Consider the following 14,514-nt stretch of genomic DNA (forward strand, 5'->3'; position numbering starts at 1 on the left):
CAGGCAGACGGACCTTTAAGGATTTAGGACCTCAGTGCCCCACCAATTCCTGTTCTGGTAGGGGATTTAAACTCAGCTATAGTTAAGCATATCAATCCATGTTGGTGTTTGCTTTACTTGAGCTTTGAAATTTAAATACAAATCAAGGGTATAGCATCCCTCCTGCCATCTTTCACGCCTCACTCTCAAGCTGTTCTTTTTTTATTCAGTTTGTAATTATCAGAGATCACAGATCTGTGCATCCACCCATCCCTCTGCCTGTGGCCAACACTATACAGTTCCATACTGTGCTCTCCTTCTTCAATGCCTTGGCAGCAAATTAAGTTACAGCCTGCATGGAAAAAAGAAGCCCTTAAATGTTGCCATATGCAGGATTGCATGGGAACTTCCTGAGGAACACATGTTGTTCTGGGTCTCTCAGAGAGGTGTTGAGTCTATGTAGTCTATAAAGTGAGGCTCAGTATGGTGGACCACTCAACAATGATAACACAAAACAGCAATTCATGATGGAGTAAAATGTTTTGTAAAAATGTCATATTTAAGACCTGTCAATTCCAAACAGGTCAGTGTAGCTGTCAGATAGCCTGTGACATGTTATATAGGACCATTAGCTCCAACTCAGAGTTTGGTGTCAAAGTGCTGACATATTTGGAACTGAAATTTATGGGAATATTTGTATTTTTCACCCTGTAATAGACTTTGTACTTCCCTTGTTTGATTTTAAATCCTCTGTGTTTGAAACTATATCTTTTTGTACATTCACCAGGACATTCTCTTGGATGAATAAATAGAAAAGGACATTTTGGCTCTATTAAAGGGGACCCACAATCAAACACTGTCCAACTGTAATAAAAAAAGTCTCTACAGGGGAGCAGGTGGCCTAGTGGTTCAAGGCGCTCCCCATGTATGCGGGCGGCCCAGGTTCAAATCCGGCCTGAGGCCCTTTACCACATGTCTCTCCCCCACTCTTGACCCCGTTTCCTATCCACTGTCCTCCTTTATTTCATAAAGGCACAAAAAATGCCCCAAAATAAATTCTTAAAAAAAAAAAAAGTCTCTACAATAAAATCCTCAATTTCCGTGTCTCAGTGTGTGTACCTGCAGCAAAGTTAGTGGTGTTTTTTTAACTTTCTCCCTGCTGTCAGTGAGATCAGATCTTTAAAACGTCCTCTCCACACCTGCCGGCATTTGAACTGTATCTTTAACAACAACCAGGTGACACCTGCCTTGAGCATCATGATGATAAAATTACGGTCATAAAGGTTAAGTGAACGTCTGTGTGTGTCCTCATTCATTGGTGTTGCCTTTACAGGATTACTGGTTCTCTTTGCTCTTCAAGCGCCTGGTGGGTCCACGGGTGTTAGCTGTGCGGGTGGCTGGACTGCAGAGAAAACCACAACCAGGACGTGTCATACGAGACAAGCTACGGATCTACGCCCACTGTACCAGCCACCACAAGTACGTAGAGCGGCCAAATCACCATTTGTGTTTATAGCCTGCTTTTGAACACACAAACATATCAATACATGCCGTGGTTTAGTTGTAATCTGAGGTGGACTGATCATTAAGCACACAGATTTCTTTACTCTTAACAATATGCAGTGCTTTGTAAATGTCACTGAAGATTTAGATGGAAAACAGACCCCCGTGGTTTTCACTATTCCTGCTCTCTGTTTCCTCCTGAAAACACCTGAGGCTTAATCTCTGGTGGGGAAGAACAAAATCCCTTGCCGACCCATTCAGCTTCCCATAAATAAGCAGACGGCAGACACCCGCTCATTCACAGCTCAGAGCCTATAAAACTGAACAGGTATCACTTATCAGGTTTGTGGATTCTGTCTTGCTGTCGTCAAAGAGCCGCTGAAAGATATGCAAGGCCTTCATCCCATCTCAGATTGGCTGGAGGGGGTTGTTTAAGGGGGGAGGTGGAGGGACAATAAGGCAGTCTGTGCCACCGTGGTCTGTTCAAGGTTATCATTTAACCCAGGCCGGTGGCTGTCAGCACTAGACTAGACTTACTGCTTTACTCTAGACAGGACTCTTTTACAGCCGGAGCATCGCTCAGAAAAATAGGGGAGTTCTGCACAAATAGATGGTAGATAAATGACTCTGAATTGCATAACTGACTCACACAGCAGCATAAAGCCTGATGACATGTATACAAATACTTGAAATAGCTTTTAACAAAGGAATACACACAACCTCGCTGGCATGCATGTTAATTCTGGAATATAAAGAGATGCAGACTCCCCATATTTACAAGTTGGCCAATGCATTTCTGTTGAAGAGTATACTGTTTTAGCATAGGACTATGAACTATTTACAACACAGATAAAATCACAAAATGTTTAATGTAAGTACTTCTTGACGGATCAGCAAGTGAAAGGTTTATGAGGGTTAAACACCTTGAGGGACATCAGACTACTCAGTAAAGCAGCAGCAATGAAAACTAAAGCAAGGCAGTGACCACAGGTGCATTTTCACTTGCAGTCTTCTTTAGTGTTGTGAACAGAGAGTGGAAGAACACCTTAAATACAGGAGCAGTGCATGTACAATCTTCCCAGACAAGACAAAACCACTTAATGATATACTTTGTACAAATATCTAGACGTACATGTTAAAATGCATATAACGAACACATGCATTAAAATACATATGCATTCATCTGCACCACTTACATACATACAGGTCATACTACCCTAGGTACAACTCTCCAGAAAATGCACCCAAAAATACATGTCAAAAATTAAGACAAGTGTTGGCCACATTCAAGTACCAAGTCTGTGTAAAATTTGTACTTATTATTATTATTATTATTATTATTATTATTATTATTATTATTATCATTATTTTTATGTATTTTGTGTGTGTTTGTCAGGTAATCCTTAGTCTGTTAAAAGTACTCCTAAGTATACCTTATTCTTCTTTTACTCCTAAGTATTGTAAGTTTTGCTTAAACTTAGACTTAGACTTAAAAGATGGTCTTCAATGGATTTAATGGATGGATTTATTCCTTGGAAGACATTTATTGTGTGTATTATGTACTCATGGGTTTTTAGGAACAGACTATCACATACACAACCCTCTTTTTAATGAGAAGGCCAGACTTGACTTTTTGTATTTGAGAAACCATACCCCTTTTGTATTATTGCTTCCACTATTTGTTTTTTTCCTGTGTGTACAGAAAAATTTTTGGAAACTAGATGGACCTGTTTGTATTAAAAAATACATTTTAACTTCTGCATTTTCTCTTAAATTTTGAGATTTTGAGCTCTCATTTGGAGCTGCTTGTTTTTTTCTAAGTATATATTTATCTTGGACTTGGCACTTGAGTTACCAACAATTGTCTTAATTTTTGATATTTATTTCACACTTTAGTGCAGGCGTTCTCAAACTTTTCAGCCTGTGACCCCCAAAATAAAGGTGCAAGAGAACAGGGACCCCCACTGTGCTTGAAGGAGGTTGCAGCATACAGCCATGCACCTGTAAGAATAGTCATGTGCAGACTTATATTTAAGGATATATATTCTATAAGTGCAAATATTTTTTATAAAAACTGGTAAAATATACAATTTGAAATCATTTGAAAATATTCATTATTTTTTGGAAGGCATATGGCAACCACCTCTCAGTGTCTCCCAACCCCCATGGGCTCCCAACCCCCAGGTTGAGATTCACTGCTTTAGTGCACTTAAACCTTAGGGGTCCACAGTCACACTGACGTGACATCATCATGCACTGTTTTATTTTTTCACATGATAGCATGCAAACAAGCACTGTAATCACTTTTTGTGGAAAGTGTGTTTTAAGCTCTCTTTCAGTTTTTGTTTGATATAAATAGGTCATTTTGGAGGTCCTGTCTGATTTGGTAAGTTAAAGTTAAAAAAAAAAAAGGTCATAAAATTGAGGTTGTGTTAAAAAAATGATACCAAGCATTTGCATAGCATTTTTCACCTTTGTCAAAAGAAAAGTATTACCATAATAGCTTCTAAGCATTTTATTGGTGCATATTTTGGAGATTTATGCCTAGGGTCAATGTATTAATATATGTGGTGTATATGCATGCATATGTATTATGTTGTATGTGTACATTTATGTATGCTTAAATCTTTGTACAAGGTATATTACTGAGCCATTTTGTCTTTTCCAGGAAGCCTTAACAGGCTAAACACTGCTTAGCATGCTTCCTGTATTTAAGGGTTCTTGTGCTCTTAGTTCACAAAGATAGATAAACTTTATTGATAAAGCTGAAGAAGACCACAAGTTGAAACACATCTGTTACAGCCACTGCCTTGCCAACAAATATATTTACTAAAAAGGACATTTTTTAATGCTAACAACTCCATTTTTGTACTCACTGTGTTCACATGCAGCTAGAAGTCAAATTATTGTGTGAGTGTAACTAAAACGGAGTTTTTAAAAAGCATTGTAAAGATGTCAGTGTGACTGTAATCGTACCAAATCCAATTTCTTAGGCTTAGACAGCACAGCTGTGTAATGCTGTTGAAGAATGATTTACTCTTGCACGTTTTACACTTAAATCAGACCCAAACTAGATTGAGAATTCTGCAAATGATCCATAGGTTCTGCACCAGACTTGCCATGCAGCATTCAGTGCATTTGTGTCAAAGCCAAGCTGCGTATGCACAAAATGTACAGATCTGTGCTGTTTGACCATGACTTCACCATTGACAAAAAAATTGCTTCTTGCTCACTTGTTACCAATGGCAAAAGGAAGAGGATCCATACTATTCAGCTAAAAGGGGACATTCTGCAATCTAGCAAAGTTGGCCATGCTTTTGTCAATAAATCAGTTCTTCCACTGTGCAAAGACAGTAGTCCAGTTAAACTGCATAAACGAGCTACAACTCTAGCTCTCAACTCAGAAACTTGTCAGAGGCAGGCATGTCTAAAATTTCCTTGTTGTTGTCAAACTGTTAAGTGTTTCTTACTTGAAATATGATGCCCATCTTCCCCCCATCATGGCTACCACATGAAAATAGTGAAGAGAATGAGGTGCTGCACGTCTTAAGTCAGCATACCAATCAGCCCTGGACCCTGATCAGACGGAGAAGCACTAAAGCAGACATTCTTGAATCTAATCCATCTCTCCATTATTTCTGCCAATTTGTGGTTGTGAACAGTTCAGTGCTTAAGTGGACGGACCACTGTAGTCTTAGTGGTTAGACTGTTTTCTGTAAGACGGCACAGAATATAAATGTACTGAGGCAGTCGGCGGTTTAAGAAGTCTTAGCAGTTTAGATACTTGACTTTTGCTGCCCTTTTACCCCTTTTAGTGGTTTACACAGCATTTTTTCACTTTGCAGCAATGCAAGGACATCAAACAGCATCAACACATGTTTATGGTCCTGGTTTGGCTCTTTAAGAACCTCATCGTTTGAAAGGCCTGAGGGGTCATTATCTCTGCCTCCATCTCACCATCTGATGTACAACTTAGAGGCTCTTTTCTGAGAAACCTGGACTATGGCTCCATAACTTTAACGCAAAGCCAGACACATAGCATTCCCATCTACAGAACCACCATATTTTCTGGTCGATAAACAGAGATATTGACATTAATGCAGGGCTAATGAAATTAATTTTAGCCAAAGTGTCCTTCAGAACAGAGATAGCCATCGAAACCAAAAACCATCAGTGTTTTTCAGATATAAGATTTGGTGGTCACAGGAGGAGCTGTCTGCCAGAAATGTAGCTTAAAAACAGGCCTGACCCTGAACACCAAGGCCCACATGTGGTATTCACTACAGCTGTGTTGTCTTTGTCTTCATATCTCAGCCTTTTATTACATTTTATCATGTTTGTCTTATCTCTCTCCTCTAGTTATTTACCTCTAGACGATATCCCTATCAGGTTGTGTCCCAGGTGCTTTGCTCTCAGGGGAGAGACTCAAACATTGTTGTCTGAGTAACTCAAGAAGTCTGACTCGTCACATTCACACCCTTCTTCAGACGCTGAACTATTCAGCGACAGGTTTAAATTTGGGAAACTTTACAAGGGAAGCAGATTTGGCAGCAGATAGGGCTGAAAAAGGCTTTGAAAATGAAATGTGGTTTATTATGGTTCTTACTATATATAGATGATCAGTCTTAGGCTGTGATAAAGGATAACTTGCTGTGAAATGGCATTCCATTCCTTTATCTCACTTTATTATTTTTGTGGAAACCTTTTGATCCAGATTAGATCAAGAAGTCAGGGTTTGATCCTGCAACTAAAAGTGATGACATTTTGTATCAAAGACTTCCTTCCCTTTGTAGTCATCTTTAATTATGGAGAATTTTATTAAGGATGGCGCAGCATTGCATAATAAATCCCGTTTAACAGATGTCCAAAGGAAGCATTTTTTTCTTGTCTCAGTTGTCCTTTTTCAAGGTGAAAATTTGTCAAATGATCTTTTCTTTCCAACCATGACAGTCATAACTATGTTCGAGGGTCCATAACAATCTACATCATCAATTTGCATCGGTCGAGGAAGAAAATCAAGTTGGCAGGGACGTTACGGAACAATACTGTCCATCAGTACCTGCTGCAACCCCTCGGCACGGATGGACTCAGAGCCAAGTTAGTACAAGTCTGTCTTTTAAAGACATGCACGCATATACACATAAACATGCACAGCTGCTTCATAAATTGTTTTTAATCCAAACAACAATAATAATTTATTATATATAGGCTAACATGCGTGCCTTTTGTTACCGCATTAAAAACAAAAATGAAACGCTTCATATTTTTCCTCTAATGATGGCTGAAGCAGTTTACAAAAACTCATTATTATTGCAACGGTCTGAAAGACATTATGATGGGAAATAAGCATACTGACAAATACATTAACAACTTATTGGGCATTAAGTTAGTGTTGTTCCTTCAATGATAGAGTATTAAATATGAACGCTAGAGGGAAATAGATAAAGGCAGGCTGACTTGTATAATTCAGGCTGAAAGTAACACATGTAAAAACACAAAACAAAAATATTTAAAAGCACAAAAAAGCCTGAAAAACAAAGAATATATTCTTATATACCTTTAGTTTTAATTTTAATCGAAGACAGCTTAAAACAACAAAACTTTAAAAGATTAAATAATGATTTCAAGCTCACGAGAATCAAGCACTATGTAATTAAAGTGGAATCGGAGTGTATTTTCACACGAGAAAATAACATTTTGCTCTGTTTTTCTGAATTAGTGACAACACTTCCTGGAGAAAAAGATGTCACTGACTCAGAAAAACAGAAAAAAATATTTGTGAATGTGCTATGCCTCTATAAAGAAGGGTTATTGTTGATTGTGTATTCTTTTGTTGTTGTATTACTGAGACTCAAATTTTCCACTTAGTTTCAAAAGGACATGTTGACTAAATCCTGTCTCATACCACAAATGTTTTTACAGCTGTTTGATCGAGTCTGCTTTATAGCCCACAAAAGATGTTTTTGTCAGTGGATTTTAAAGTTTTTTTTTTGTTTTTATGCCATTTCAATTCTGTTGAACTTTGTTTGAAGAATAACACTTACTAATGTGATGAGGAAATTTAATTCATAAAGCCCCAAAAACAACCTTCAAATTGATTCTTTATGCTCTCCATCTCTCCCTCTCTGCTGTAAGCCCCTGTCCTGTTATTCTGACTCTGACTTAAGCCCCAAATCCTGGAATAACAGCCTAATGACCTGGGACTGTGTGAGTGAATGTGTGTCTTCGTGTTATACGATACTCACATACAGCCTTAATTGAGGCTCAGGCATGATCCTTCAATTACAGCATAATGATGGAGGATGTTTTAGGTGTTAGAACAGGATTGCAAGGCAATTAATAGGAACGCAGTCTAACGAGGGGCTTTTTTTTAGGCTTTTCTTTACCACAGGCAGCATGGGGGGGGACTTTTATGAAGAATTTAGCAACACCAGATGTCCATAAATTTGTCTTTGTAGAGTGGCTTTTTAGAGCACGCCAAGTACTCAGGTCCCTGTGAGTTTAGAGAAAGCTTTGAACAACTCAATTTCATAACTTTTGCTCATGAAGCATGACCTTTTTTTTTTTTTTTTAAAGGTTTATTTTTGGGCATTTTGTGCCTTTATTTGATAGAGGAGAGGATAGTGGATAGAGTTGGAAACAGGGAAGAGAGCGGGGAGAGACATGCGGTGGGGGGCCTTGGGCTGGATTCGAGCCCGGGCCTCCCGCATACATGGGATGCGCGCCTTATCCATTCTGCCACCTGCATCCCAAGCATGACCTTTTTTTAATATTTTATTGAATTTGAGGTTCACGTAAAATTCCTATTATACCGTGAACTTTACAGCTGAGCTGTATAATAGGAATTTTACTGATACCAGCAGAAGTCTCAAGCTGAAACACATGTTCAAGGTGCAACTCTACACAAAAACAGCAAAATTTATTTTGTAACATTATTCACAACAACAGTTTTATACTAAAGGATCATTGTAGTTTGATTAAAAGAAAATGTATCGTCAAATTCAAAATGTATGCAAGCTGAATATTCTGCTAGCAGTGCCATAATGTTAAAATTATGCTATTTAAATAAGACCATTTATATTATATTATATTATATTATTTTATATTATATTATATTATATTATATTATATTATATTATATTATGTTAATATGCTTTTAAATTTTGCTATGGATAACCATAGCTCAATATTTTCAATGCCATGCAAAGATTAAAAGAAGGGCAAAAATGAAGGGAATTTGGGTGACAGTAAATTCATTTTTGCCTCTGGATAAAAAATAGTGTAAAGATTTTGTCCTTTGGGACAAACAAGGCTGCATGATTTGCAGTACTCACATAACCAGGTCAATCACAGTTTCCCCTACGTTTGTCTGTTAGGGGAAGTGGCCAAAGTGTCAGTCAGAGTGATTTTTATCAAATACAGTAAAGCTACCGCAGTTGAAACAGACATGCAGAGCAGGACAGTGAAACACATAAAAGACAGTCATACTCTGTTGAAATAAAATGAGTAAATGCATATGTTAGATAGTTAAGTATTTTGTGTCTTTTATTTGGAGAGGCAGAGGAAATACTGAATTTTATTTAAAGAGCTCCACGAATTAAAGTATATATAACATTAAGAGCAATAAAAGACATGGCACTGAGAAAAAATAAGACATTAATAAAATATTTAAAGTATTAAATAAATCATAAAAATAAATTTTCAAAACTTTGTAAAATAATTAATAAACTATCTTTAAATAATTATATTTTGTTAAGATAGGAAACAAATGGGTCGCTTGTGAACAAGATTTAAATTCTAAAATGCATAAAGGGTATAATTTACGTTCAATTAGAAGAACCGAGTTGAAGTAATAAGGAAGTGTTTAAATTTTACTGGAATGCTGCAGTAAATTTCAGGTAGTTTTTCACACTGATGAGGACTGATGGGTTCTGGTCTAGGTGCCTAACAGGGGGCTGGAAGATCTAACAGGGAGTTTGGCCAAAGACCATGTGGAGCTTTAGTTTGATTTAGTAAATCAAGTCAAGAATGCAAACACTCTGAGAACAAAATATTATTTTAGCTCGTTTAAAGCCATACATTTTGCACTTTTATACTATTAAACTGTGTTGATGAATATCCAACATATTAGAAGCTTGCACCTCAGGCAAAATATTTTTTAATGATTTGAAGAATTAAACTCCATAGAAGTTTTATTTTCAACTTTTGTTGTTGTTGTTTTTGTTTACAATCAATCCTTATTCTAAAAATCTTCTGTTTTTACAAATTTAAGCTCTTAAACTTACCCTGAGTGTTGTTATTGTAATGTTTTCTTCCAGTTTCAAAATGCACCATACTCGTGCAGTCAAAATCTAAGGTAGAAAAAAAGGTTTAACTCTCAACTTATTGCACAGATGTGCATCTGTGAAATGTAATTTTGTAACAGCAGCACCCCCCAGTGGACAACTGATTGAATTATAATGCTTGAAGACTGAGGGTGTCTTACAAGTATGAGGATGTTTGCTTTATGAGGTTAAAATTTGTGTGTTTTACATGTTTGTTGTATAAAGAAAGACCCTTGATCTCTACATATTGAGAAATTGTAAAAAAAAAAATAGATTCACATTTAGGCTGCATTTTTTGCACTATGCACTCTGGAAAGTGATGTCAAATAGGTTCATTATTCTTCTTCCTATGGAGTGTCATCATTAAGCCTTTTCACTTTAACTTGAGTGCAGTTCTAATGACAATAAGGAGGAGTTCAAGGTTCTTTATTAGCACCTAAAAGGTTTTTTTTTTGTACAGACAGGCATTATGGCATTTCAAAGACAAGAAGAACAAATGACAACAACACTGATTTATAATTCAGGGAACAATCAGACAAAATACGTTAAAAACTATCATTAAAATGTTAAAAATGAACAGTGCAATCAAAACCAAGTCATGATAAAGTCATGCTTCTGAAGACATCCATTCTAAAATAGTACTTAAAGGGTTAAAGTGTTTTTGAAGACTCTGTAAAAGAATGCATTTTCCCTTAAAGTTAAAGTGCATCATCTTGTGCTAGTTTTGTTGGGAAGTGCCTTAGCTGCAGGTACAAAAGTTTTCCTGTAGCATTTAGTTCTCCCTGTAGAAGCAACAAAGCGACAGCCAGAGCGAAGAATTTGAAACTTTGAATTGAAAGGATGAGAGCAGTCATGGAGAACAGAGCTGGCTTTACGCTGCAGCGGTGAAGATGGAGGTGAGTACAGTTGGTATGATGTGAGAAGAAGCACTATTTGACTTCACTGCCCAGAGTGCATTGAACTACAGCCTGAACAATCTATTTTTAAATGCTCTCAAAATGTAATAATCATAACTGTTTCTTTGTACTATACATGTAAAACCCACTAATGCTTATTTAATAATGCCAATATGTCTTATGTCTTATGTCTTATATGAAAGGTTCCCTATAATATACAGCTGTGCTTCTTCTTTATTTCACATTCTATTTCACAAATGCTAGGGTTATGTGTGGGCTGGTAGATGTAGACAACCATAACAGAAACCATGGATGCAATATTTACAGCCAATATAGAAAGATATATCAGCCATCATCCAATACTAATAATTAACTTTTAAAACTAATATCTGCTGATACTGATATGCCAATATTATCTTCCATCCCCAACAAAAACAGCTGCAGCTGGATAAGTAATGGGTATTATTGAGCGAATGCAGTCTTTTTTTGTTTTGTTCTTTACTGTTATCCTTTGTGCAGATTCGTCCAGCTGAACGGGGAGAAGCTGGTCATGATGGATAATGAGACATTTCCTGAGTTGAAGCCGAAAACATTGAGAGCTGGACGGACAATAGCCATGCCACCTATGACCATCGGGTTCTATGTGGTCAAAAACATTAACGCATACGCCTGCCGGAGATAGCACTGACCCTTCATGTCGGGCGCAAGCAACATAAACTGCCAATCATCTGCAAGCATGACCCAAAAGCTTGAAAGCTGTTAAGTTCTACTTTTTTGTCTTTCCAGGACAATGCCAACCATCACATACTGTAGGTAATAGTGTTGTGCTTTGCTCTTGTCATCTTTTATTGAGTTGGCACAAAGGTAAATCCTCCAAAATTATTTTAATACTAATATTTAAACCACTTCAAAATATCACAGCTGCCCTCTAGATTCTTTCTTTATTTTCCTTCTTCATTAGACATACTTGCCCAAGTGACATTAAAAGGGCTGCACTGAACACTTTTTCACCAGCAATTCCTCATACAGTTCAAGAGCAAAAGATTTCTGCCTCTGTTCAAAGTTTTCTTTTGGTGTGAATTTTTCTTTTTTGCACTCTTTGTTCCCCCCTAAGTCTTTCCCTGGGCAACTAAGAAAAGTCAGAGAGAAAACCTCTGAACAGGCAGCGACTCTGAAGCAAACACAAGTCAACTTCAGTTTGACTTGATCCTTTCCACAAAGAGAAAGCGCTGCAGTGTGTTCAAGGTCATTCCTGGACTTGTCAAGAGTTGTGTGTGCTTGTGTGTGTGAGTGTCTGTATTCCTGATTAAGCTACTGATGTGTTTCCAGCCTGTTAAGCCTCTGAAAGGCTATATTTCCCTGGCTGAAAGCTCAAATCTATCTTTTTTAGACTGTTTTTTTGTGTGTGTTTTGTCTCTCATTTATCCTCTGCTGCAGAATTTTATCAGTTAAATCACACAATCTGATGGTCTGGGCATGTTGCTGGTGTTGTTTAGCAGCAAAGCAAGGGTGAAGAACAATGTGAACGAACTCATCATTAGCATTTGAACTCACATGGCTTTCATTCACACAAATGTGGGACTGCTTTGCATTCAGAAACTCTCAAGAGAAAGCTGTTTTTCAGGTTTATGTTCAACTTTCTATTTTCAGTGTGATCTCCCTGTTATAATCCTCTTATGCTGCTAGAGTTTTGTATTAAATATTCATGATATATTTGACATTATTTTGTACAGATTCACAGCTATATATTTGATTATAATGTACATAAGGAGAGGGACTTTAAGAAGTGATTTAAGCTCAATATGTTTACCTACATACAGTGTAAACCTTATTTATATGAAAAATGTTTTGCTTTTTATTGTACAAATTCCAAATAAGTTGGGACACTTTGTAAAATGTTGATATAAACTGATTTGTCAATCCTTTTAACCTCTATGCTATGGAATTCTGTACAAAGCAGTGGTGGAGCCAGATGTGTTAAATATCAAGGGCTAAGGACAAAGGACAGTCCAGGGGGGCCGCTTCCTCAGAAATGTATTATACTTTTAACCAACCCAGAAGATAAAGGGCTTTTAATAAAATAATCTGGGCTAGGCTGCCAACTTTAGTGGAACATGTAGCAAGCATCAAATTCAGAGTTTGTTTATATTATAAAACAAAGTTGAGCAGTTTGACCATGAAATATCTTGTCTTTGAGCCACATTCGTAAAAAAATAGATCAAAAAGGATATGCTTATTACTATAATCGTTTTTATCCACATTTAACACAGCAACCCAACTTTTTGGGGATTTGGGTTTGTTATTTCTTTTTATGATCTTGTTAGGACTGCAAATGGTAGTTTTACAGACATCTTCATCAAATTACTGAATGACTGAAGTACATTGTTAAGATACCAATGTCCATTCACAGGTGGTCGTTTTCTAACTAAAAAGATCAGTGAGTCATGTTTCACATCTGCTTCATTTCAGTTTTATTGCATTATATTTTAGCCATCCCATTTTAAGATCAGGTTTTATTTTCTAAACCACAAGTTAATTGTTGTCTGGAAATATTTGGTCATGCTGCTCATTAAGTTCTCAATTCTCCAGCAACTTTTACACATTTGAAAATAAGCAGGAACAGGTTCAGTGCCGATTGTATTGAATATAAAGTATATTTGTCCCCAGAATATGTTTATAGTTAATGTAGAGATGTTCATATTTTTATTGGAGAGCATTATTTTAATATGTAAAGTGTGCGTATATATATATATTATTTTTGTTAAGAAAAAGTTTACAATAATAATAAACACTTACAACCTATAAAGTTGTACTTGTGTTCTTTCCTCAAACAAAATGTCCAACCCTCAAGCCGCCAAAGCAAATACTGCATTCCTCTTCAGATTTGAGTCTGTCAGCAGCTCTGACTTTATTAAATTCTGTTTAGTAAATTCAATTTTTTTCCTACAGAGGATTTGAGAGCAAGTTTTGCTTTTTTCTAAGCAGCTAAAGTCCCTGCATGTGAAATAAATCTGTGCCAAAGTAACCAGGCTGCACAGCAGTTTTCAGGCAAAGACAGGGATCTCCAGAAGCTAGTAATAGCAAGAAGAAAAACAGACCCAAAAGGAGTGGTTTATACGTGCACATAAACCAGCAGAGACACCCTTGTACAGAAGGAGACTATCGATAAAAGCTGCCATGTTCAAACAGCATCCTTACCTAAAAGTAGTCCCTGTATTTTTTCACTCACTCTAGAGCACATATTGTTCACCTCTGTGCTCCCAGATGTGGAGGCAGCTGCAGAGAGTCTTTGTAGTAGGAAAAGTGCTGTCTTGTCCCTGCATGAGGCTGCAACTGATGGGAAACATGAAAGCAGGATGGACTTAACTCCAGACCTCAGTCCTTTTTTTGGTCCAGACAAACTAAACCCTGGTAAGACCTGGGGTCTACTTGATGGGATAATGGAGAGGGGAGATAAAGTACTACTTAGATATAATGAGGTGCCATCAGTTTATTTCTGTTTTCTTCCATGATGTGTTGTAGACGATTTTACAATGATTAATTTGAACCAAAATAAGAAAAATTTCTTGAGTGCCGATAAGGACAGATGAGAACAATACTGTGACTGTTCACATGTGCCTCTGCTAGGTGTTTTGAAATCAGTAGTATGCATTAAAAAAATTTATGCAATTTGGTGTGTGCAAGAAATTGCCATGCATGCACTAGATTACCAAGAAATTTGAAGACCGAAATGCTCATCCAGCTGAACTAAACTGATTCCCAGCCCCCATACTATATTGACAGAGTAGCTCTTCAGCCAGCCAACAAGCAAA

The 14,514-nt window shown here is 37.0% G+C and overlaps 1 protein-coding gene across 1 annotated transcript in view; it reads left to right on the forward strand.

Moving 5' to 3' along the window:
• Window positions 1–13,436, forward strand: part of hpse2 (heparanase 2) — a 117,674-nt gene extending 104,238 nt beyond the window's left edge. Inside the window, exons 10-12 of the mRNA XM_041789623.1 lie at window positions 1,313–1,458; window positions 6,433–6,579; window positions 11,222–13,436. Of these exons, the coding sequence (XP_041645557.1) occupies window positions 1,313–1,458; window positions 6,433–6,579; window positions 11,222–11,384 (456 nt within the window). The 3' untranslated portion in view covers window positions 11,385–13,436. The remainder of the gene's footprint in view (window positions 1–1,312; window positions 1,459–6,432; window positions 6,580–11,221) is intronic.
• The last annotated feature ends 1,078 nt before the right edge of the window (window positions 13,437–14,514 follow it).

This window comes from Cheilinus undulatus, linkage group 6 (assembly GCF_018320785.1).
Source record: "Cheilinus undulatus linkage group 6, ASM1832078v1, whole genome shotgun sequence".
Classification (NCBI taxonomy): domain Eukaryota; kingdom Metazoa; phylum Chordata; class Actinopteri; order Labriformes; family Labridae; genus Cheilinus; species Cheilinus undulatus.